Source organism: Erpetoichthys calabaricus, chromosome 18 (assembly GCF_900747795.2).
Source record: "Erpetoichthys calabaricus chromosome 18, fErpCal1.3, whole genome shotgun sequence".
Lineage (NCBI taxonomy): Eukaryota > Metazoa > Chordata > Cladistia > Polypteriformes > Polypteridae > Erpetoichthys > Erpetoichthys calabaricus.
The window spans coordinates 18161084-18188264 of NC_041411.2; the positions used below are offsets into that span (position 1 = coordinate 18161084).

At 41.3% G+C, this 27181-nt stretch overlaps 1 protein-coding gene across 3 annotated transcripts; it reads left to right on the forward strand.

Moving 5' to 3' along the window:
- On the forward strand, window positions 1-26431 carry patz1 (POZ/BTB and AT hook containing zinc finger 1). 3 transcript variants are annotated; one of them, XM_028824011.2, is made up of 6 exons: window positions 1-1975; window positions 7212-7275; window positions 9419-9590; window positions 14716-14856; window positions 17789-17998; window positions 23539-26431. In XM_028824011.2, the coding sequence occupies exons 1-6, from the start codon at window positions 660-662 to the stop codon at window positions 23979-23981; spliced, it is 2346 nt and encodes a 781-aa protein (XP_028679844.2). In that variant the 5' UTR covers window positions 1-659; the 3' UTR covers window positions 23982-26431. The 3 variants fall into 3 exon arrangements, with proteins under 3 accessions (XP_028679844.2, XP_028679845.2, XP_028679846.2); XM_028824012.2 differs by lacking the exon at window positions 14716-14856; XM_028824013.2 differs by lacking the exons at window positions 14716-14856; window positions 17789-17998.
- Window positions 26432-27181: the final 750 nt, after the last annotated feature.

Genomic DNA, 27181 nt, shown 5'->3' on the forward strand with positions numbered 1-27181 from the left:
CGGGTAGAAGTAAACAAACAGCTCCCATATGGCATGTCTGCTCCGAGTATTAAGATCGCCGGCCTTGCTATGGCTGCTTCTGTTAGGAGTGGGGGGTATGTGCATGGGGGGTAGCTGCGCTCCTGTCATTTTTTGATTTTTTTTTTATTATATGAAAGGTTCATTTTCGATGTGATCTGTCCGATAGGAGGGTGTCTGCAGAATGCTGAAGGGGGATGGGTTCGGGTGGGGGCAGCTGAAGCAGGCGTACGGGGGGGGGGGGGGTCGGAACTGGAATGTGGCTTCGTGGAGGAGGGAGGCACATTCGCGACACAAAATAAAGACGGAAGGAATGACAGAGCAAAGAGCCCTCGAGTCCCACCCGTCACCCGCACCGCACGCTCTCTCTAGCAGGCCAAGCGCCAGAAGTTTGCTTTCCTCGAATCCACGCCGATAAATGAAAGAAAAAGAACGAAAACACCCCCCTGCGCGCACACACACCGACGATCCACCCCCCCCTCCTCGAAATGAAGGGTGAAAGTTCACAGGAAGCTGGGGGGCTGCCATTTTTTCTGCAAACATTTTTCCCCCGATGCGAAGACGAAGTGTTTCGGGACTGTAATTGAATTTTCTCGCGTTCTCTTTTCGGAGAGGTGGGTAGCGATCCTGGGCGCGCGGCTATGGAGAGGGTGGCTGATCAGTCGTGGAGCTCCTCGTACACGTACCAGGTGAGCAAACACAGCGCCGAGATGCTCAGCAACCTGAACAACCAGAGGAAAAATGGAGGAAGGTTCTGCGATGTGATCCTGCGGGTCGGAGACGAGAGCTTCCCGGCGCACAAGGCGGTGCTGGCTGCCTGCAGCGAGTATTTCGAGTCGGTGTTCAGCTGCCAAGCGGAGGACGGCGGAGACAGCGGCGGTGGTGGTGGAGGAGGAGGAGGAGGCGGCGGCGGCAGCAGCAGCAGCAACGAGACCAAGGAGCTGGAGATGCACACCATCAGCTCCAAAGTTTTCAAAGACATCCTGGACTTCGCGTACACATCGAAGATTGTGGTGCGCCTCGAGTGCTTCCCCGAGCTCATGACTGCCGCTAAGTTTCTGCTCATGCGCTCCGTCATCGAGATCTGCCAGGAGGTGATCAAGCAGTCCAACGTACAGATCCTGGTGCCGCCTGCTCGGCCCGACTTGGCGCTTTTCCGCGCCGGGGCCCCTGACCTCGGCTACCCCCTGGACATGTCCAACGGCTCGGGGCTGCTCGCCAATGGCTCGGTCTTCCCAGGGGCTCACGACGGGGAGGTGAACCCGCGGGGTGCCAGCCCCCAGGCCTTGGCTCCGCTGCCCGGCCCGGCTCCTCAGCTCTCCCCGCAGTTGTTGGCCGGTCCTTTCCCCGGCGGCGGGGCCTCAGGGGGCGGCCTGGCAGGAAAGCGGGGCCGGGGGCGGCCCAAGAAGATTGCCAACGCCGATCCCTTGTTGTTTGGCGGGCCCGCCATCCCCAAAGACGTGGGCTTCTTCCCATGCGGGCTGTGCGGGAAAGTGTTTACGGATACCAGCCGCTTGCGGAACCACGAAGCCCAACACGGCGCCGCGGCGGCTGCCGCAGCCGCTTCCGGGGGGCTACACGGCCTGGGTGGCGCGGTAAGTCAGCAGCAACAACAACAACAGCAGCCGCCGCCTTCGGCACAGGGGCCACCCATTGGACTCGGAGCGGCTATCGGACTGGGCGACAACGGCCTGGCTTTGCAGGGCCTCCCCGACACCGCGCGCAAACGCGAGAGGACGAGGCGGCACGTCGGCTGCGACATCTGCGGGAAAGTGTTCCGGGACGTGTACCACCTGAACCGGCACAAGCTGTCTCACTCAGGAGAGAAGCCGTACGCTTGTCCCGTGTGTGGGCTGCGCTTCAAGAGGAAGGACCGCATGTCGTACCATGTGCGCTCCCACGACGGCTCGGTGGGCAAACCCTACGTGTGCCAGAGCTGCGGCAAGGGCTTCTCCAGGTAGGACATCGTGGAGGGCTGTGTGGTTACCTAAGGTAGGTCGGCAATGCCTACACCTGTTAGGTAGAAGCTTCTCTACCTGTTGAGAGTCATTTAGGTAGGAAGGGCAAGGAGGAGATCCACCCAGTAGGGCAGCAGTAGGCACTGTGATGTGTGTTAAGGCGAGGCTAAGTAGGAGTCTCCATGTGGGTCAGCGTGATGGGCCTATTCAGATGGCAACAGCTGAGTGACGGGGGGGGGGGGGGGGGTCGTCTTAGAGTAGGGCAATGGAAGAACTGCATTTAGATGGGGCATTTGTCCATATGTGATGACATAAAGGATGGTGGAACGTATGAATTAGAATATAACAATGGTAGAGGTAGGAACGGGTGAAACATCTGTGGAGATGTGTAAAATGGTGAGCTCTCCAGCTGGGGTTTGCGTTTGGGTTTGGGGCTTCTCCATAATGAATGCAGGTTTATTACTTTTATAAGAATTGCTTCTGAACGCTTTGAAATCACTTCAGTGTTTTGTCCAATGCATCCAAGCTCACTGGTATGAGAAAACCCCCACATATGATATACTGTTTGACTTGTTTTGATGTCTAATTGTGCGAGATGTTGAGCTTTTTGTGTTGTAACCCTTATTTCTGACCCTGTAGACACCCCCCCCCCCCCAAAGAACTATTTTTTCGGTCATTTTTGGACCAAATTTTGTGCAGGAAAGTACTCTCTTATGATAAAGGTGAAACCAATAAGTGTCTCCAGCAGAAATTATCAGAAGGACTTGAAGTTGTCCATGCCAGTTAACCAACCCTAAACTTTCCTCCCCTAATGGTATACAGGGTGGTCTAGATCTAATTATGCAATTATTGCATTGCATTAAAAGTTGCATACTAAGATCTGGATCACCCTATACAAGTGGTCAAAGTTGCTCCTTTTCACAAAATGTTCAAAAAATTGCAGGTGGAGTGTCTTTTTATGCTACTTTGAGGTTGCTGATCACGAATATGATTATATTTTTGATATTTGATTGTTTATTGGTGTTTCTAGTCCTGTAAGGCGCCACTCCTAGATGGTTAAAAATGTAAACTTTTAAACATAAGCATGTTTGGGTATCGTTTTAGACTACTGCAGGGTCACCGATTACGAATATGATATTTTGTGGTTTTTTTTTTTTTAAAATAGAGAATATTTAGACTGTAAAAATTTCAATTGAAGCACACATTTTAACATTTCAAATCTCTGATGAAACTGTTATTATTATTATGTACTTCTACCTCATGAAGTAAATCATTACATTTCTTATGAATACCCTAAATTAGGGTGGCTTATGCTGATTCAGAATTTTTTAAAGTGTAGAATATTTGACAACTGAGTTGGACAGTAATTAGGGTAGGGCATGGAGGAGGCAGGTATTATGAAAATCATTCTTTATGTAGGACAGTTAAAAGGTAAAAAGATACGGGTCCTGGGTAGGACAACATAGTGGGACAGCGCATTGTGTTTAGGCGAGGCAGTGGGGAGGTAGGCTGTTTATGTTCCTCCATCCGTTCATTTTCGAAACCACATATCCAATATTTGTTCATAAAGGGCTACCACCTATCCCAGCAGCACTGGGTGTAAGGCAGGAAATGACCCTTCATGGGGCTCCATTTCATTGCAGGCCACATTATTGCACCCAACCCTACACACTATTTAGCAGTACCAGTAAACCTGGTGTATATTTGAGAAGAAAACTCTTTCAGTGAAGGGGGAACATGCAAACATCAGATGGACAGGCCTAGCCTAGACCAGGATTTGAACCCAGAACTCTGGGCCTGTGAGGCAGCAGTACTAATAGCATAATGGACGGAGGGCCTGAGACTAATTTAACATAAAGGCTTCTGGGTAGGACAACCTAATATGACTTTGGAGTGTTTTTAGTTAAGACAAAAAGGGGACAGGTGGGAATGTAGCAAGTTAATTTATTATAACATAATGCAGGCATGCGCAACCTTTCCGCTATTGACGGCCGCACTACAGACTTTTTACTTTAATAACGGCCGCACTACAGACTTTTTACTTTAATAACGGCCGCCAGTAAGTCCAAGTAAACTTAATAATGTTTTATGATTTATGTAAAAATTTACAGATTACACATTAAAACAGAGTATGATATATCTGACAATATTCAATTTACTGGTCTACATATGTAAAAAAATGTCTACGAAACGTCATATAGGACAAAAAACCTTTACAGCAATTGTTTCAGGAAGTTTGGAAAACATCGCCATTAATGGCTTCCTTGCTCTTGCATGTTTGCAGACAGACTTGCAAAGTCAGGGGACTCGCTGGAGACCATTAGGAGATGGCAGTGCTACATCGAATGCTACTTCCATTTGTTTATCCACGCTGCACCATCTCACCCCATTTCTCCCAGGAAATGCGGAGTAAGCTCGAGAGTCCCTAGGCCTCGATGAATATATAAAGGGCAACATTTTGGTCAACATACCGACCCGGCTAAGGAAGGTTCTGCGGTGTTTGAGATTCTACACTTGCAGGAGTCTAGAGACCCCAGAGTCCAAATCGGCTTTCGGCGTCACCATACCGACCCGGCCGACAAAGATTCCGCGGCGTTGAGACCCCTTACTCGCTGGAGTCCAGAGACCCTACACCTGCACGGCCGCCATTACGTACACTTTAATATACACGTCCACGGCCGCCAAAGTCCTTGCCCACGGCCGCATGCGGCCGTACGGCCGCAGGTTGCGCACAGCTGACATAATGCAAGAGATGAGTGGGATGGGACATTGGAGAGTATATAGTGAAGACAATGGGTAGGTGGCAGATTCTACAAAAAGTCTAACATAATGCTTGGTGATGGGAGACTGGTTAGGACAGAATGCTTGGGACAGTGGTCCAGGAGGTAACTCAGCTGGGTAATACAGTAAGGAGACCAATAAGGGGCAACGTATTTGAGAGGAGGATAGTTTATGTAGTACCCTGGAAGAGATGCATGAGTTGGAAATCTTTCAGGTAGGGAAACATAAGAGGGTGGTGTGATGGATCTGGTTGGGACAAATAGGAGACAGGTATGAAGGAGACACTTTTGTTCAATGACTGGTGGGTCAAGGAACACATGGGTGAGTTCAAAATCAAAGGAAAGACAAAATAATGCAATTATTAAGTTTATTATGTGGAACATTTTTAGGAAATGGAGATGTGGTCTTCTCCTATAGAATAACATAATGGATGGATTGTGGAGACATTTATAGTAGAGTACAGAGGCAGCTGTTGGGGTAGTACTTTGAGGAGACTGGGAAGAAAGAAGCATTCCATTTGGAACAGCATGGGTGCTGGGGGACCATGTTAAGTCTGAATACTGAGGAAACACACGAGATGGATATCTCTTTTAGAGAGCATAGCGTAACAGGACTGCATTTAGTGGGGAAAAATGAAGGCAAATAGATAGATAGTAACTTATTTGTCCCAAGGGGAAGTCTTGCTTCTTACAGAAGCTCCATTAATGGAGGGTTTGTGTGACTGGGGGACTTGAACTTAACTATGTACGATAATATAGTAGTAGTGGTTGAGGGACCTGTGTAAGGCAGAATGATAAGACAATAATTAAGATGGGATGGAAATTTCTCAATTTGAGATTAGATAGTGATTGGGCTTGTTCAGGTGGTACATCTCTAGAGCAGAACAAGTTCGTGAAGAGGGTATGTTTTGCTTAGATTGTACATTGAGAAAATGATTAAGTGGGAGACCATCCTCTATGGGAATAAAGTAACAGAAGTATCAGGGGAGGGTGGTCAAGTCTTAAGGACAGAATACAGAGAAGATGGTTAAGGCGACATGCCACAGTTAAAAATTCATAAGAAATACACTGGTAATAACTTATAATATTAATAAAAGAATACAAAGAGCAAACAATGGTGGGGGGGGAGAGAGAGAGAGAAGGACAATGAGGAGCCAGCCTTCTCCATATGGCATAATACAAAGGATGCTAAGGCTTATTCAGAATGGAACACTGAGTTAATGGTCGAGGTTGACCTTCGCCAGGATCGGGCAGTATAATGGAGAGGGTGAAGGAATGTTTATTTAAGGTAGAACATTCTAACTAGATGCAGGAGACTGTATCTCATATTAGGGTGACATGGTGGGGTGGTTGCGGTGAAATTTTTTAGTTGGGGCCACCCTAATATAAAATGACAAAATTGGAAGATGACAGTCAAGTGAAGGACACTTGGACATTCTTTTCTTTCTTGAGGAGGAGTACTGAGGAGCTGGTTGAGGTGTGTCCCGTACAAGGTTGAACATCACGTAGGGACTATTGAGGTTGAATATTGACAGGGCAGCTGCAGTGGGAGCTTCTATAAACAGGAACACAAAATTGTATAGTTGGAGTCTTACTTTTTTTAAAGTTTACTTTGTCTTGAACAATTAGGGCATCATTAAAAGGAATATAATTATTTAGGTGGGAGACTGAGATATAAGGTAAAGAATAATAAACCTTTCCCATTAGGGATATATCATGGGGACAAGAAATGTGACTCGAACTGTGTGTTGAGAATTCTACTTCAATCATGTTGGGTCTGCTTCTTAGTCAGCTTTGATGCTACAAGTAAATAAACAAGTTCTGTAATTATGGTTTTCATTGTTTGGACGATGTAGTAGCTTGTCATACTTGGATGTGACTATACAAGTGCTTTGACTTTAGGTAATACAACAAATTGACAGATGAGATACGGGCTACTCTGCACTGAGTTCTGTGTTAATGTGTCGTAGGGTGGGTAGTTTTTATTTGCACTGTACACCTGTGAAGACAGGTCATCTACAATCTCGACTTACAACAGGTGCTCTAATGAGAGGGGGAATATTCCCAAATAATGATGGTTTACATCTCCTAAAAGCACTTCAAGATTTCACTTACCCAGATTAGGCAGGTGGATTCAACCTTTGTACAACTGAATAATCCGAGTTGGCACCCTCTTGTAAAATGGTGCACTGTACATCCAGTGTCCCACTTTCTTATTCAAGATTTCACTTACCCAGATTAGGCAGGTGGATTCAACCTTTGTACAACTGAATAATCCGAGTTGGCACCCTCTTGTAAAATGGTGCACTGTACATCCAGTGTCCCACTTTCTTATTCAGAGTTCTGTTCTGCTGCTCAGTTTAATGTGCTAAAAGTAATGTGATTTAAAATTTCAGTTGGTATGCTTCCTCTGACCGTCTTTTTTTTTTTTTTTTTTCTCAATTTTCAAATACAGGCCAGATCATCTCAATGGGCACATCAAGCAGGTTCACACCTCAGAGAGACCTCACAAGTGCCAGGTGAGTAGCAAAGATAAAGAGAACATTGTCATAATCACCATTTTAACAGACATTTTCCTGGTTTACTAAGGCTAGCCAGTTGCCCCCACCCCAACCCCCACATAATCTTTTTCTTCTGCTGTCAATGTTCCTGGTCCTGGGTAGAATAGTTACTACCACAAAAATATGAAAAGTATAAACAACCTGCTTACTGGGAAATTTACCAAGAGATCAAGTAAGCAGAACCAAAATGAAGTTTCTGTATGTATTTTAAATGCATACACAGGAAAAAAGAAAAAATGTATATAATGATGATATACAAGTCTCGCTCTAAATTTTAAATAAGTAAAGGCAGTTCTTCTAGAATGAAATCTAGTGCATAAAAGAAAACCTTTTACAAAAAGCAAAACACAATGCAATCAACATATGGAAAAATGGAATGTTCCCACAAACTAGTAACAAAAATATATGTTGTACACATGCCAATGGACCATACAAGAAAAAAAACTAATGACTGTACAAAAGCCAATAAAATTACAATAAAATATATACAGACAGTGTAATCATACAGCAAACAATAGAAATAATAATAAAAGAAATAAAACAAAGTGTGACCCAAATGAAAAAAGAATTATCAGCCTTAGTTATTTACAGTAATTATGAAAAAATATATATCATGAAGGCAGAAAAGGCATAACATAAGAAGAAATGTCACTGGGTTCAGAACCTATTGATATGATGCAAGGTGTATATCTGGCCAAAGCATTTCAAGGAAGAACTTCTTCTTCAGTGCTCAGTAAATCAATAATGAAGTTTAGTAATAAAAAAATATTATATATATATATATATATATATATATATATATATATATAGTAAAACACTGGAAAAAAACTGCATCATATCAATAGGTTCTGAACCCAGTGATCTTCTTATGTTATGCCTTTCTAGGCTTCATGATAAATATTTTTGATGATTATTGTAAATAACTAGTGCTGATAATTCTTTTTTCAGTTGGCTCACACTGTTTATTTCTTTTATCATTGTTTCTGTTGTTTGCAGTATGATTATACTGTCTGTGTATATATTGTAATTTTTTTTTTTTGTTTTCTTTTGTACAGTAATTACAATTTTTCTTGTATGGTCCATTGGCATGTGTACAACATATATTTTTGTTGTATTACACGTGTGGGATATTAAGTCCTGGTCCTGGGTATCCATTGGGATGAGACCTTTTCATATCATCTGATGCCACCTCAAGCCACCTTATTCTCATTTCTGCCCAGAACAACACCTCCAACACCCAATCCTTCTCTTAACTTGGCATTCATCTTCCTGTCACTCTGTGACTCTCCACTCATCTCCCTGACAATTCTCAATTCTTGTGTTTTCCCTACATTCACTTGCTTTACAGTAAACAAAAGAAAAGCTAATGTGAACATAACAGGCTAGCATTCTCAAACCTTCCTAATTCAGTCAAGGGTTATGTGGGGACAGGAATCTCATTTTAGAACTCACTCAAGCATACACCAACACTCCCAATTAACACATGGGAAAATGCACAAGTGGTAAAGAAATAAGGTGCAATTACACACTGTTTTTGTCCCTTGGAACTCCCATCCCATTGATGTGCAGTTTGGACTTTTTTAGAACTACATAATGAGATGCTTTAAAAATGTAATAAGGGTTTATTAGTTATTCAGATATTTACCTCCCACTTGGTCCTTGGGTGAGAGTTTTAAGATTATTTTATAAATTTATTTATAGGCCTTGCTGTTGTATAGATAACTAGATGTGATATGATGTGATATGTTTAATAAAATGACCAATTGTATAACAGCTTTAAAAGCCTAGTAAAATATGTAAATTATCAGTGGAAGGTGATGAATATTTATCTATTGGATGCCACTTTTAACAGCTTTTAGGCATGTCATATGGAGCTGTCGAGTGTACAGTATGTAGCATAAGGGTTTTAGTGTGATGTACTTGGTTAGGAAAGTGAGAAGAAGTTGAGCCCCTATCATTAAAAACAGTAACACAATAAGGTGCAAGTTCTAAAGTGAGCTCTGCACTTATTGTGTGGAATATACCAGTAAGCTACAGGATCCTTTATGCCCAGTAATCGTGAGTGTGTGTGTATAACATTCTTTGTCTTTATTTCTTAAAGACCTGCAATGCCTCATTTGCCACTAGAGACCGTCTGCGTTCCCACTTAGCATGCCATGAAGACAAAATTCCTTGCCAGGTCTGTGGCAAGTTCCTGCGAGCAGCCTACATGACAGATCACTTAAAGAAGCACAGCGAGGGACCTCATAACTACTGCAGTATCTGTGACAAAGGTAAAATTTATTCACCCACCTTCAAGAAAAAAAGTATTTCTCCCATCACCTACCCTCCAGTGTGTATTCCAGAGTAAGGATGGTATATTCTTGTCGAGGCTGCGTGAACAGCTGAAATAATAAAGACACATAAGAAAACTGTTATGGGGTAAGCATTTATTGCTGATTAGTCTTTTCCTAAATAACAACCTGATTTCAATACCCCTGTTTAAAGCTTATTCTTTCACATTTCAACCCAGCAAATGCAATTGAGTCATCTCTGGATTTCTAGAAAATTTTGTGGAGCCATGCTTTCATGCTGTCTTGCTTTGTCAACCATTTTTCATTCTCTGCATCTGTGGCATTTTGCTCTAACCCTCTTTCTTGCTCCGTCCATTATGGGCATGTTCAGTGTTGCCGTGACAATGGAGTGAGATTTATGAATATGGCCACTTAAATGAATAAATGCATATCCACCTACTTCTTCCAGAACCTGTTACCTCCATTGTAGGATCATGGAAAAAATAGATTCTCTCCTTGCAGTAATGGGTTCAGGAGGGACATTTCACAGATGGAATTCCATTACATTACAAATCATATGCAGTCATCGCTGGGCATCTTAGAGGTGCTATTCAGTCTGACCAGGATATCTCACTTGTAAGATGAAAGCAATATAAAAGAGACGACTTGCAAACTGCAGACGAGTAGCAGACATTTTGCAAAATCAAAAAGGTCCCAGCCTTTGGACCCAAAACAAACCAGTACTTTCCTTACTGGAAATATTTATAATTTCTCCTAAAATGAGTGAACAAGCAGTGGTGAGGGTTTCATGTCTTAGTGTTTGTATCTGATGTTTGGCTTTACAAATTGAAAAAGATTGTTGCTGTGTAAGTGGAACATTTTAAAATGCTTTTGATAAAGGAATTATTTAGCTTCATCTGAAGTCAAGGAATGGGGCTAAAGGCTGATGTATCCTCCTACATCACACTTACGATGTAGCTGTGCGTGTAGACTACACTTTGTAAAGAAGTTTATACTTCTGTGGTGCACATGCCTGAACATTAGTTGGTGGTGTTAGTAACATGTAAAAAAAAGTGAATGATCCAACAGAGTGTAATTGCAGCCTCCAATACCAATGCAGTCACGTAACACCCCAACATCACAAACTGTCCACAACAGTCAGTCACAAAATGCCCATTACATACCCAGTTACACTATGGTTAATATTAGGGTTATGTGAGGGTTATCTGACTCGAAGGGCATTTTGTGTGAAGGGCATTTTGTGACTGACCTTGTGGGCATTACCTGACTTACACAATAGGTACCGCAGGTTGCAGTTGGACCCTTCTCAAATAATTCATTACAATGCAGACAGTTTTTGCCCTCCAGTATCACTGCCCCTGTTGCTATACATTTTCTTCCAAAGGCGAATGAACGTACAGTATTTGTCCCTAACATTTTCTCACTTTTTCATACATTCACTGACTTACAAACCAGAAAGTGAGGAGAAATACATTTTAAGAAATATGCAGCACATCAGTGTTGTAGGGTTTGTGTCAATGCGATATGTAGTCACATTTTTGAGGAGGTGCATGTTGAGCTACACCATAGGCGATACGAACTGCAGCATAGATAAAACAAAGGCTCGATACAGAGGCATAAATCAGTATTATCTATGTAGCTCTAAAGCGCAAGGTACTCTGCACCTGAGGAGTGTGTGGTTTTTTTGGTTCTTTCTTTGAACATGTGCTTTTACTCTGGGTACTTTGGTTTTTACTCGTATCTTAAAAACTGAAAACTGGCCTGGTGTCAATGAGTGCGGCTATGTGCATGTGCAATGGGTAGATTATTCCCTTACACACCATGCCACTGGGATAGACTCTTGCCAGCCTAACAGTTCTGTCCTTCAGTTGCCAGGTTTAATGATGGATGGATGAATGAATGAATGTTGGTCAGCGTAGCAGAGCTTTTCATTTTTGTTTAAATCTGAATGGGGTTTCGCAATGGCTTGTTTTTACAGGAGATGTATACATTTCCTCCACGCACTTTTTGGCTTTGTATAATTCAAAGGGGCTGAGCTCAACAAAAAAGTGTTATTTAGCTATTTAATTTTATGAATAAATAGTGTGACGTTTGAAACACCCTGCACTATTTTTTTAATAATATTATTTAATAAGTAAGACTGTCAAGGGATTTGGATTATGCAAGAAGTAAATTTTGTTTGGTGAAAGCAGGGTTAGTTAGTAGATTTGAAGAGAATCTAGCATGGCATTGTAGGTCCACGAGACTAGGTTTAAATCCAAGACCTGCCCCTGTCTGAGTGGCACTTGCATGTTCTCCCATATTCATGTGGGGTTTTCTCCTGTGCCCTAAGACACGTGTGTTAAATTGCTTGAACCTGCATTAATGATGTACTTTGTGATGTGCAGGTGCCCGTCCCAGGACCAGCTTCGGCCTTTTAACCACTGATACTGGGATAGTCTCTGACTACTTAAGCTGGGTAACTTGCTTTAGTTAAATTGGGATTGAATGATAACTTATGGGAAACACAGATGCATTGAATTTGCAGTTACTAACAAACTGAATAATTCTAATTAAATACCAATTTTGATGTAAATGATCATACTGCTTCGTTTTCTTATACATAGCTACATTCACAGAGATCACCATCATGAATCACAATGCTAAAGGTTTGCGTATGTCCCTCCTCATTGTTCCTCAGCCTTGAATGATCTAGGTGACCAGTCCTGCCTCATGCCTGCTTGCGCACTCCCAGTATCATGGGGAATTTCTCAGGAGTTGGCAAAGAGGCATGTAAATATCGGCCTCATTCTTTTTTATGTCTTGATTTGGATCACATGAGTTATCTATATGTGTTTGATTGTAACCACTGCACCTAGACATGTGTTGCAAGTGCTGGAAAGTCTGTATGGCAAAACCATGTCAAGATAAGTGAGTTTATTTCACTTCCAAAAATGCTTGTTAGGGAGGTGGTGTGACTTTAGTCCTTTACATTGTTTGGGGGTGAAGATTGGTTCTTATTCAAACATGAATGAACTTCATTATCATTATTCATTTTTTTTGGAAGTCCATCAGGACACTAATAAGGATTTTATCATTGGACTAATGTTGTCTTATACCATGGGTACCACCACTCAATTCCTTTTAGCTCTAGATCTGTGTTAAACTTCCACATCAGAGCCTGTCTTTTGTCCAGCAGCTTCCATTTTCACCCATCTTTCTTCTGTTTTGTTCAGTTGCCTACTACCTTTCCCAAGTTTACCTTTTGCTCATCTAATTTCTCTTTCTCTCACCCTTCACCTTCTCTTCTGTTTGTGCTCTTCCCGTTCCATAAGCTGCCTTCTGTCTTTCTTTATTAGTGCAATTTAACCTCTGTTTGCATATCTTTACCATTCTTTATGATTTTAAACTTGCATTTAATGAAACATCAACAAGGAGCACATTATTGAGCAAAACACAGTAATCCCCAACCCCACCCATGAAACTTTTAGCCCTTGCCTCCACAATGCTGTGCTGCACTGTTGAACTTTTCCCTTCACTTAACTGCATTACTTGACGCCAATCTCTAGTTTAAGCCTTTTTTATGTACAGCATGTTGGAAAGAAGAATAATGTGAAATGGCAATTTGCTGTAATGAACAAACTAAAGTAGCCTAAAGTGGGCTGCTACAAAATGTGGAAATTGAGCAAGATTGGGAAGGTAGGTTTAGGCATTGTGGAATACTCTCTCTATATTTGTGAGTTCTGGGTTATTAGTTGTCTTTGCTTTGGATGGGCATATTGGCCATGTTCCTGTGTAATAACCTTGGTACACATTTAACCTCCTTACCGTTATGTTTATTTCTGGAAAAATGAACCAAAAATGGAAATTTCAACAGGAAAAAATACTGTGTGTCAAAGGAACATGTAACAGTGGGAAAGGTACGTCCATTGCTGTACTGATGCAGATTTTCTATACATCCTTCTTGTGATATGTTTAGAAACGGTCACCAGCATGCAGCCCAATGTCGCCATTGGAACAGTAGAAGCGCATTTCTTTGCACACTTATAATACTTTTTCTGCTGCTTGTGCATAAGAGGGTAGAATGACAGTGCTTGATCTGCACAAGCAATGCTGCCCATTCTATTATGATAGGCTCCCACAGTGCAAGGCTTACTGACTTCCAAATTTTCCCTGACATGAACGTTGACAGTTGCTGCTTTGTGAATGGTGCTTAAGGGGCTAATTTCGTCTTGTCCTTCCACTTGATCATAGTCATTTTCCCTTTTCGCCATGCACATACTTGCACCATGGTGAACCTTCACACGACCAAAGTCACCAGACATATCATGGCGGTTTAGTCATGCAATGCTACATGCATCAGTTTTACTATCCTTTTCAAAATCTCACCAATTCACATTATCATAATTATCACTTGATTCAAGTAATGGTTTAGTTTCAGTTTGTTCTAAAACTGGCTTTACAGCTTCTTGTTTACACACTGTTGTGTGAGACTCCACCCCACTCTTGAATATTGATGAGTTAATATAGAGTGGCAGTACACCTAGAAATATTCATAATTGTTTTGCAGAATTATTTTATTTTATCCACAAGATGGCAGCAGAATACCGTTCTGAGCTTTATTTGTTCTTAACAATCAATATTTCATGAAAATAGCTTAACCCCCAAAAAAACTCATGATTAACTGGTTTTACACAGAATTCTGAGCTGAAGAAATGCTCAGGGTTAATGCTGAGGAGGTTCCAAAAGAAAGTATCATCCATCCCATCTACTGTACACTGATACAGCCAGTTCCATCTTCATGATTTATCAAGATAGTCTGACACAATATAAGATGGCTTGCATACGTGTGCGATAAAGGCTCCTTTCTTTCTGCCTTTTGTTATCCAATCTCAGCTGTAGGAGACAGAATTCAAGTCATCTAACCCAGAAGAGTCTCTGTGCCAACGGAGCCTGTGTATAGATGGAGTGTTCAGTGGCCTTCCTTCCCCTCTCCCTTCTTTCCCCTCTCTCTCTCTCTCTCTCTCTCTCTCTCTCTCTCTCTCTCTCTCGACCCTCACCCCCACACGTGAGGCCTTGACTGCTTTGATCAGTGACCTTCAATCTCATAATTTCTTGTCTGTAGGTTTCTCAACTGCTTCCTACCTAAAGGTCCACGTAAAAACGCACCACGGTAGTGCCCTCCCCGGCAACGCCCAATTTACCGAGCAGAGGGATCAGAACGGGGGAGCAGCTTTCCACGCTGGCCGGACATGTGCTGCTGAAGGCAAGCAAAATCCGTGCTTTGCTCTGTTCTTTTTTTTTTTTTTTTATTATTATTCATTTATTTATTTTTGTGCGCTGGTCACCACTGCTTTTGTTAAAGCATTGCAACAGCCCAGTTCCTCACTGCATACAACAGCCAAGCAGCATTGGCACTAGATAACTAAGTAATGGAGGGGATTCTCAGGAGCCCAAGCCTCCCCTGTCCCTCACACTTCACTACTAGATTGAAAGATGAGGCAAACAAATGGCTTCAGCTCTCCTCACTGCCATGTACAATGTCCTGTAGACTTTTAGATTAATCAGCCAAGCCGAATGTTCTATTGTTCCAGTTCCAATTCAACTTGTCCTTGTGCCTTCTGGCAGAGGTGGCCCAATGGCACCTATTTCAGTCTTCTGTGTTGCTTGTTTGCTGGTAAATAGCACTGTTGCATCTCTCCACCTTGTGGAACCCTTCAGGTCAGTCTTTGTAGAGTGTTAACTTAGGGCATTGAGAGTCAAACTTTGGCACCCTTATGCACACCCCTTCAGTTGGTGTGATGCTCTGCTGCTCTGTACACTTGCCCTACCACCAGCAAACATCCTCAAATAAACAGCATGAGCTTGTATCCCTTTTTAGTAGCAACACTTTCTGACTGCTGAACTGCACCTATGTCCTCAGTGGTTTGAAGATTTCCTGGAGCTGTTCTCACCTACTCTATCCATCATGTAAGTAGTGTCTGACAGAGCCCACCCCCTCCCTGGTCATTTTTGTGACTCACTGCTGCAGTGTGTGGGTGTTGAATGTACTTACTACGTGGACATCTCTCCCTACACATCTGCCTCCTGTGATAGAAAGCAATGTGGATCCCAGTTGGTGCTCATCTGTCTCTCAGGAGTAAGACTTGCTGCTCACAAAATTTTTAACCCTCACCCATTCCCCACTGCCCAGAGGAAGCATCTAAATCTAATGGAAGACCCCTGCTGCTGCAGCCCCATTCAGTCCATGCCCTTTTTAAGGTTTGGGTTCTGTCTGTCCTATCAGCGTGGTGGCTCTTCTGAAGTGGGTCTGGCGGGGTGGGATGAGGGGGCACGTGGGGATTTCCAGCATGGCTGCTTGCAAGCATCACTCATCTTCCTTATGCTATGTGTGTGCATGCCCACACACTCTTTCTGCCATCATTGTGCAGCATCGATTGTTAGCGTTCTTTTGTCCATTCCTCTCAATCTCCACCCTCTCACTGCCAGTGCATGAGCTTTAGTTGTGCATGTATCTGCGTATGGTCTCATGTAGGTGTTAAAAATTGCTAATGGATCTTTTTTCGAAATATTATTGCCATTCAGACCAGCAGCCTGAAGAGGAAGGGAGTGGGAAGTATGGGGAGCCACTTTATAAATCTGAAAGCTGGCTTATCTAATCTGGCCACTTGATGTCACTATTACTGCACCTTCAGGTTTCTGCTGTAAATTACAGAAACTATTTGTGAAAAATAAATGTATTTTTAGGGACGATTAGTTCCAGACCTACAGCTCACCCATTTTCATAAGTAGGAATGAAATGGGCCAAATCTGAGTGGCATGCTGATGCTAGGTCTCTGTTTCTTTTGTACTTTTTACTGGATTATTACATTCACTGCCCCAAAACTGCGCCTTGAAGAGTGCTGCATTACTGCCTGGATGGAGAAATATTATTAAACGAAGGGTGTTTTTGTACAGGATGTTTCATTGGATTATTATTTTTTTAAAGTGCCAGCAAATGTCTTATTAAAAATTGAGAAGAATGGGGGTGGGAGTCGGTCATTTGTTATACTAGGTAGATCTCTGAGCAAGCACTGCAGAGTCCTTGGCCTTCAGACCACACATTTCTGTTTGGCACTGAGTACACCATTATTTGTATCCTAGGCAGACTTGGCTGTCATTTCGTTGAAGTGTTCCTACTCGATACTTTTGACAGACTTGAGTTGACAGTTATTGACAGAGCAGTGTGCTTCATGTACTTGAGTCATAAGATTTGGGTGGGTTTTTTTCCTCTGACTTTTTGAGAAATGGCCAGTATCTTGACTTGTCTCTGTAGATGAACAATTTCATTGTAAGTGTTATTTCAAAATTCTCTGACATCTTGTATCAACCTTTTACTTACCAAATTCTTATGAATAGCAACCTGTGTCTTTCTGTGCTTATGCTTATTTAGATCTGACATGATCTTGTTACTGTCCTTTTCTTTCTTTCTTTCTTTCTTTCTTTCTTTATTTTCTCAAATAAGCTAGCATTTTTTGATTGACCAGTCTATGGAGAACAATGTCACGTGTGACTCATCTCTAATTGAGTAAAAGTAATTAATTACTTTTTGTGACTGACTTCCTTAAACAATGCAGAGCCTTGAACTTGACTTCTCCAGATAGATTATGATCTTGCATTTGACTCTTCTGACAATAATAAACCATCCTGGACATATCTTTTCCTACCTTTTCTTTCAAGTCTTTTCCATTCTAACATTTTATTCTTGGCCTGTTTTTTTTTATTTTTTTTTTTATTGTGATGAACTTTAATTGGCTGAAATATTTGCTGCTCTTAAATGTTAGCAGACTGGGCTGTTTTTCACATTTGGATTAATCCTTCGGGGAGTTTGTGAAGCAGTCAAAAGACTGATGGCAAAGTTCAGGATTTGGAGTGAACTTGTGGGGAAAAGAAAGAAGGGCCAGGGTTCCAACATGAACTTTACATCAGTGAAGAACAATTAAAATATGTAATAAGCCAAACAGTCTCCATGGCCAGGCAGGATGGCAGCGCAGGGCACAGTAAGCACTCTGCTGGTTTGGCAATTAATAATCTCGTAAAAGGTTTCATTATTTTTTTTAAACTGGTGTAAAGTTGATGTTTGGACTGATTTTCTTTTTTTTTTTTTTTTTTTTTTTTTTTATCCCTGGCCTTTTTTCCTTTCTTTTCCCACTTTTTAGACTTTTGTGCCAGTCGGAGGCTGCTTGTCAATTTCCCAGACACAGATCCACTTTTCCGAGGCTTGCCCCAGGCGCCCCCAGTGCTACCAGCCTGCCCGACCTCTCTTGGCTTCCAACCCGAGGTTTTCTTGGGAAAACCTGGGGCTCCATACTTTTGGGAGTGCCGGGCGCCTGGATTCTCAGGGGTCTCAAATCCTGGGCATCACGCAGGTCAGTACCTTAACAGGCAGTCAGGCTGCTTGGCTGTTACCAGTCAGCATAGGCTGGTCAGCTGGTCATGGCCCATTGGGTGCTCACCCTTGTAGCATATTAACTTGGGTCAATAATGATGTCTGTACAGCTCAGAGGCCCCATAGTTTGTTTTAAACACTTGATGGCAGGATGGCATTATTGGAGTGTTTTTTATTTTGATATATCATTTATGCACCAAGAACAAATATAAAGAGTTTTGCTTGTACCATGTATTAGAGTGTAGGAGCAATAGAATCTTAATACTAGTATTGCTTTTACTTTACAATCGCCAGTCCACCACTCCAGCAGTGCTGCAAAGATTTAGGTGGAGAACATGGTTTTTAGTTTTGTTTCGGAGAGTTTAGTAGCAATCATTTGGTTTGCAAGCATTAGATTATGAAGATCAAGTTTTCCAGCTGTCTATGCATACCGAGGACTATGAGAAATTTATATAGAAGAAACCTAAGCTGAAATGGAACATCCAGTCTGGCGACTTGGTCCCACATTTATTGTGCCCAAATTGACTATAAATGAGATGCAGATCTGGAGTGAGGTTCAGTGCTCAGAAAGAAGGAGTTTGAAGTCTTGAAAAAAATGACAAGGATGCTGAGCATCGCAGGATACCACCCCATGATTAATTATGATTTCTAGTATAATGAGGTTTAAATCAGGGATCATCTTGTAAGGACTAATCCAAAGCTAAAGTTCAAATGTGTACCATGGTGAGTATTAGGTCTATTAGTGAGACTGCTGTGGTACTTGAAATTTATGTCCATATTGAAAGATAATTTTTTTAAGTGGGATAAGTCAAAGCTTTTTCTTATCAGATATATGGCTTCTATTCTAGTTCCACTAAAGTTAAATAAAAAGAGGACAGTAAATTGCAATGTGTTGCATGAGTGAATCGCATACACATCACAACGCATTTGAAAAAATAGCTTTACCTTATTGTGACTTGAATATCATAGCAGTTCCAACCTGGAATAAGCAACAGGAATTTGGATGTATATGTACAGGTGCTGGTCATAAAATAAGAATATCATGACAAAGTTGATTTATTTCAGTAATTCCATTCAAAAAGTGAAACTTGTATATTAGATTCATTCATTACACACAGACTGATGTATTTCAAATGTTTATTTCTTTTAATGTTGATGATTATAACTGACAACTAATGAAAGTCCCAAATTCAGTATCTCGGAAAATTAGAATATTGTGAAAAGGTTCAATATTGAAGACACCTGGTGCCACACTCTAATCAGCTAATTAACTCAAAACACCTGCAAAAGCCTTTAAATGGTCTCTCAGTCTAGTTCTGTAGGCTACACAATCATGGGGAAGACTGCTGACTTGACAGTTGTCCAAAAGACAACCATTGACACCTTGCACAAGGAAGGCCAGACACAAAAGGTCATTGCTAAAGAGGCTGGCTGTTCACAGAGCTCTGTGTCCAAACACATTAATAGAGAGGCGAAGGGAAGGACAAGATGTGGTAGAAAAAAGTGTACAAGCAATAGGGATAACCGTACCCTGGAGTGGATTGTGAAACAAAACCCATTCCAAAACGTGGGGGAGATTCACAAAGAGTGGACTGCAGCTGGAGTCAGTGCTTCAAGAACCACCACGCACAGACGTATGCAAGACATGGGTTTCAGCTGTCGCATTCCTTGTGTCAAGCCACTCTTGAACAAGAGACGGCGTCAGAAGCGTCTCGCCTGGGCTAAAGACAAAAAGGACTGGACTGCTGCTGAGTGGTCCAAAGTTATGTTCTCTGATGAAAGTAAATTTTGCATTTCCTTTGGAAATCAAGGTCCCAGAGTCTGGAGGAAGTGAGGAGAGGCACAGAATCCATGTTGCGTGAGGTCCAGTGTAAAGTTTCCACAGTCAGTGATGGTTTGGGGTGCCATGTCATCTGCTGGTGTTGGTCCATTGTGTTTTCTGAGGTCCAAGGTCAACGCAGCCATCTACCAGGAAGTGTTAGAGCACTTCATGCTTCCTGCTGCTGACGAACTTTATGGAGATGCAGATTTCATTTTCCAACAGGACCTGGCACCTGCACACAGTGCCAAAGCTACCAGTACCTGGTTTAAGGACCATGGTATCCCTGTTCTTGATTGGCCAGCAAACTCGCCTGACCTTAACCCCATAGAAAATCTATGGGGTATTGTGAAGAAGAAGATGCAATACGCCAGACCCAACAATTCAGAAGAGCTGAAGGCCACTATCAGAGCAACATGGGCTCTCATAACACCTGAGCAGTGCCACAGACTGATCGACTCCATGCCACGCCGCATTGCTGCAGTACTCCAGGCCAAAGGAGCCCCAACTAAATATTGAGTGCTGTACATGCTCATACTTTTCATGTTCATACCTTTCAGTTGGCCAACATTTCTAAAAATCCTTTTTTTGCATTGGTCTTAATTGATATTCTAATTTTCCGAGATACTGAATTTGGGACTTTCATTAGTTGTCCGTTATAATCATCAACATTAAAAGAAATAAACATTTGAAATACATCAGTCTGTGTGTAATGAATGAATCTAATATACAAGTTTCACTTTTTGAATGGAATTACTGAAATAAATCAACTTTGTCATGATATTCTAATTTTATGACCAGCACCTGTAAGTGATGATAAATTCAGAAGAGTTATAGTTTTCTGTTTGGGATGTTATTAAGTTTTACTGTAATAATGCAAATGATCAAACTGTTAGCTGTCCATATTGCATCATTCCTCAGGCCTCCTGGCAGTTATTCTGTTGTCACTTCAGCAGTCTGTGATGAGTTTGTGATGTTTCTGATGCTTTGGGCTCATTTCCTTCTGTTTCTTCAGCCTGTGATGTAGCACATTTGTTTCACCCATTCTAGTTACTTAGCCAGGCAGGTGACCAATTTCACACTTCATTATACTTAATCAGATAGAACACCACTGCACTGATTCCACAATACCCATAAGCAGTAATGGGGGAGGAAACAATTTATAATAGAACTGGCTTTTTTTTTTTTTTTAAATAAATGTCTGCCAATTGTTGGCAAGCCATTTTCATTTGGCGATCTCACCATTATTTGATCCATTGAGAAAGAAGCTTCACGTAATGTCTTTTTGAATCTGGAATAAGGTTTTGGAGATAAAACGAGAATGTATTCTACCACAATAAATTAATGTTTTTGCATTTATACAAATATTGGAATACCACATGTTTGAAATGAGTATCAGATGGACCTAGAAACAGAAAACTGAATAAATGTGTGGACAAAGTTACATAGGTAAAATATAAAATGACAGAGGGAAAAGTAACTATGCATGCCTCCCTCACATAACTGAATAATTGCTGGAATTTGTAATTGTATGACGTAAGCTAATTAAAAACAGTATTTACAACGGCGTATTTTTGCTGTATTAATAACTGTTCTAAGACTTAGAGGGAGCAAAAACAAAAGTTTTGCCAACATTTTTCATTGTTATAAAACTTTATTAGTACGATGGATACTTATTAAAGGTTTCAGAGTCCATGTTAACAGGGGTCTGGCTTTACATTGATCTTTGAGTGACCTGATCATTTTTGTGAGGTACAGTGTACCATATTGTACTTGTAATTACCTCTTAAATTCCAGTTGGGACAATTAACGTGAACAGTCTACTCCCACTGCATGCTTCTCTGGTGTAGGACTAGGACATTTCTCCTTCCCATAACCACTTTTTTAAGTAGTTGAGCCAATTATGGATAGGTTTGTGGGTGTAGACTGTCACTGCAAGTTTAAATATATGATAGGCAGGGATTATAGTTGTAGTGTGTTTTTAAATTGCTCCAAACAATACAGGCTTCCACTGTATAGTAATGACATAGAGGATTTGATAGTCATTTATTCTAATACTGTGACATTCAAGGACTGCATTGTATTTTCATCTGACCCTTAATGATTTAGGTCCTTTTGTATCACAGGTAAGTCTTTAAATAATAGTTAATGACTTGCAAAAAGTTGTTACATTAAGAAAAAAAATATGACAAAGCCATCTAGGCAAATGATTGACAAACAGGTAAACTGAATGAAAGTCTTTTGTGAAATGTGGGCTTACAGTAAGGCCAAACTCCAGAATGGAAACAGCAAGAATGACGCACAGTCTGAATACATATACAAATAATGTATTTCGTATCCAAAGGATTTTGATAACATTTGTGTGCCCACATTACATTGTAATGCTCTCTTTAAATAGGTAAACCACAGGTGCTACGATTATATGCCACCACTCCTATAGCAGCAGTAGCAATAACCAGAAAAACAGGTGACCAACACTACTCCGTAAATATCTCGCACCAGAATGGAGAAAAATCACAAATGGCAATAAAAAGAAAATATAGATATAATGCAAGTCCAATAACTTATTTACAGACCCTTCCAATACCTTTCCAAATAAACTTATGAATATTACCACCTGCTGACTAATTCAGACAATCAGAGATGATGGTAATAACAATCACTGAAAGTCCAGATATCAACAAACTGTTTAAATGGATCTAGTCCTGATAAGTGATACTGCAGAAAACCAGGTTTATTTATGAATAATAAGGTGGGTGCTAGGGTACTCTCCCAATGGTTAAAGTTTGAATGGCCTACTGGTAGGTATTCTCCAGACTCTAAGCCCACTCCGTATATTTTTTTTCCTTCTAAGTACTTCACAATAAAGGTTTACCACGACCTCCTGAATATCAAGGTGGTCATCGAGATCATGTTCAATGTCTCTGCCTCTTTATCCTTTTAATTCACCCCGTGTCCTTTCATCCTGCTACTCATCCTTTTACATGAGAGCTTCACTGGTAAGTTCCACCCCTTCCTACTCTTGACCATATCCTTTGGACCCTTCCTGGCTTTTTACCCTGTTATCTATTGTGACACACTAGGAAGATACTATAGCAGAAACAAACGCATAAAAAGGATGCAGACTGCTGCCTTGTGACAACAGTTCTCTTTCAGAACCAACATTGCTTATTCTATGACACAAATGTGATCTTGAGGACTAGCAGCTTAGTTTGATAGCACCTGCACAGACTCATCACCCCTTATTTGATCCTGTACATAAAAACACACCATATTGAATGTTTATATTATCTTAAGAATTAATGAAAGTAGGAAGTTTGGTGGCTTCTGCTGTCCGATATAATGAAATGACAGAATTGAGCTTTGATCTACTTCACATATACTTGTGTATGGTTGATTTTATTATTATTAATTTTTTTTAACTTGTCACTTGAGTAAAAATTAGTCCCTTGTTGTTAGTGATTTTTTCCCCCCTTGGGTAATCTACGTTACTTCTTTTTATAATGTTCCCTAAGGTTTTGAGACCTTATTTTCAGACTATATTCTTAATTGCCGTAGTATGAGAATCCTAATGAAGTCCTTCTGGATTTGACCTTCTCAATTGAGCATGGGTGCCTGCATTTTCCTAGATGCTCTTATCACTCATTTGTTTTTGCTTTTTTTGTTTTTTTTTTTTTTTTTTTTTTAATTTCACCTTATAGATGGCCAGGAAGACCTGCAGAAGTGTCCCCATCAGGATGACAACTCAGACAGTTCATTTGGGGAGCTGTCAGACACAGGAGAGCTGAAACCCCGTCACAAGGTGGAAGAGAGCCTTTCGTTTCAGTGTGAGGCTACAGCAAGCACTGGTGGCAAGATGAAGAATGAACCAGAAAAGAAACATACCTGTTCTGAATGTGGGAACTCTTTCCGTTCCAAATCGTATCTGAACAAGCACATACAGAAGGCTCATGCCCCTCAGAAAGCCCTGGGACCTGGGGGAACACTGGGAGAGCTGGCCCCTAGCCTCAACTCCCCTTTCTCACCCCAACAGAACATGTCGTTGCTTGAGTCCTTTGGCTTCCAGATTGTCCAGTCAGCTTTCGCCTCATCGTTGGTTGATTCTGAGGCCGGACACAGCAGCATGAGCCTGGGAGGGAAGTGATTGGGGGAAGACTGCTTCCTAAGATGAGACGGGTAGAGCTCCTTGGCAATGATTGCTTTCCAGGGAGGAGGGTATACATAGGGAGGCAGAGGAGAGAGAAGAAATCAGGAGATAGTTTGTGTGTGTGGCAAAAAAGGCACACTTGATTGTTGGTGCAGGTCTCAGGGGGGTGGGAGTTGTTCATAATACCCCATCAAGTTGTGTTTGATTTTAAAACTTCCTTCCTCCCTGGTGAAGTTATGTGTATAGTGCTGTAAAAAGATATCTTCTATCATGGAGTTTGGGAGGGAAGGGGAGGGAAAGGGAGCAGAAGGGACGGGTGCTTAGTTTAGGTAGGTAGTACTGACATGTCCTTCACTCATGCTATTCAGTGCCACACCGTAATGCGTGGTTTCCATATATCAGGTGGACTGATGACATTTCTATCTTATTTTGCTTTTGTAATGGGAAATAGGGGCCAGGGATTAAAATGTTGAAGAATGGGGAGCAGGTCTTAGCAGAGCCTTCATAAATTTTAATAACTGCCGTGGACGCCACCTCTGCAGTGTTGGGCATATATCTTGCTGGTCTGTAACCCTTTTGATTCAGTGATCCCTAAATGTGGCTTGTTGCATTGTATCCCTCTAGCAGAATGGCTGCACACTTTTTGCTCCAGAGAACTATCAGGTTGTTTAATGCCACTGGCACAAGCTCATAACATTCATTTTTTTTTTTATCTTTTAATGTCATGCGTTCTGAATGAGTGTGCTCTCTGGGTATTAGTGAAGGTAGGGATTTCTTTGGCTTTTGCAGTTCCCATAGCTGTCATCTTTTTCACATTAACACTTTACAGTTATTTAGGTCTTTTCTGGTGTCATGTTGGATTACCTGGTATATGCACTTGACATTGAGGGGTCTGCTTAGTCTCAACTAAAACCTTGCGCTTCAAAGTAGAGTTTGGCTGTACTTAATTGTAAACGACTTTCCCCTTTGCGTGAAAATGTATATTTCACACAGGCAGCCTATACAAGATAATTAGTGGTGGTCTTTATCTTCATGTAAAGGCAACTGAATCATGTTAAGTATTAGCACTTTTAGTCCCATTTTGTCTGCAAGACCACCCACCTCATGTAATTTTCTGCACCATGATCTTCTGTGTAACAATCTAATGCTTCCCCACTTCTTGATACAAACAGGTATTCCACAAAAAAGTCTCTCTTTTCTCAATGTCAGTTGACTTCTATTTTAAGAGCCTTCTAATAAATAAGCACTGCATCCTGTACCATCTCCTAATAGTTTAATGTACCCAGTTATGAAGTAACATAATTTATTGCAGTGTCCTTCCTAGTCAAGTAAAGAGAGTAAAAAGTTGTTCTAGCACTTCCTGCGTCCGGTAATCTCTTTTAGGCAGTTAATGCACATTGTGAGACTATGGCAGTGGCCTCTGACTTCTTGTGTTTTCAGTAAAGATTATGTTTCTTTCGGTGTGTTGTCCAACTAGTGCTTCAGTCAAGGCTCAGAAGTTAGGAGCAATTGGTAATATTCAGATATACAGAGTTATAATACATATACTGTCAATTATTGCCTGCATAAGAATATCAGTAAAGCAGCAATAATATGGGTATGCCTGCAACCAGAAACTATTTGGGAATTTTACACAGCAGCATACAAAACACACCAAGAGTTCTCTGTTCCTGAGCTCCAGAGTCTGGCAGCAGTCCTGTCACCAAGCCAGCTAATTCTGACTTCCTGCTTTGACATTTGGGACATTTTCATAATGATTCAGAGCTTCTGTATCCTGTCTAGGTCAATTGAATTACTGGCATTTCTTTTGTTGAATCCTCCATAATTGTGCATTATTGTCCAGCCAGTTGTGCGTAGGAGAGGGCATTAAGAATTCATTATGCACAGTACACTTCCTGTGTGTAATTGAAGGTGGATGAAGCTGCCCTTTCCACAGCTGCTTTGTGATCCTGCTCTTCGTCAGTATAGCCTAGGTGCGCTTGTGATCAAACCCTTGGAGCTGTACAGCTGTGCCAAGTAAGCAGATACGCTTTTCAAAGTTTTTTTTTTTTTTTTCTTTCTTTCAAGTATGCATTAGAAAAATATAACTGAAGAGCAGATTGATTAAATTGTACTTGATTGTAAATCTCCATACAGGTTAATTATTTGGTCTTTTTTTTTTTCCTTTTTTGCAGGAAAGAAATTGAAAGCTTTAACATTCCTTTTTCCATTATGGTAGATTTAAGTGTGAGTTGGTTTTAATAACTGTTTTTATCTTGGTTGTACATTACATTTAATTTGCCATAAACTACTATAATTTAGACACTAGAGGCCTGAGACTGGAGAATAAAGTAGAAATAGGTTACTTGCTTTAAATACATGGGTCTAAAAAAAAAAAAAGACTTTTTTGGAACAAGCTGGAATTTCAAAAGTGGTGACGTTAATATGGGTATTGACATGTTTGGAAAATTTAAGTTTTTGTTTTTTTTTAAAATGTATTTACATAAAAAGGAATGAAGAAAAAACAGAGACCTAAAAGATAAATCAAACCTCTGCTTCGAGATCTGTGCCACTCTGTCATGATTATCTTCCATTTTTGGTGGAAGCCATTCAGAACGATCCTAGCCTCACCGCTACACCCTCACCCCCTGTTGTTTCCTTGGGAATGTCACGGTACCCTCCAACCTTGCCATCTTCCCCATGAAAAATGGTGGCCTTCTTTGTTGCATGGTCACCCTTCCTGCCAAGGCGTGGAGTGGGTGTGTGCATCAGTTATCCGTTAGACCATTGTGTCTAGTTTCTAATTCTACAGGTGGTGCCCAGGTGTAATATAAGTTAAAACTATACAATGAAATGCATCAGATGTGACAAGTGGCTTTTGAACTCCAAGAAAGTCACATTGCTGTGAAGATTGAGAGATGGATGTGTGTTTTTTTTTTTTTAATTATGCAGATGCCAGGCCTCAAGGCTACATCCTTGGAAGAAAGTATTACATGTTGTACTAGGATTTCCTGCCTTATTTTATTTTAAACATTTGGAGTGTTGCACTTTTCTATATGTAGTGGCTTTATAAGTTGGATTCTTGGTACAAAATTATAATCTATTGGTACTAAATTATAATTTATTTTGGAAGCAGATTTATTCAGGGGCATTGTCAAACTCTAGCCCATTTACAAACTCTAGATGGATGAGCAAACCCCATGCCCCGCCAACCCCAC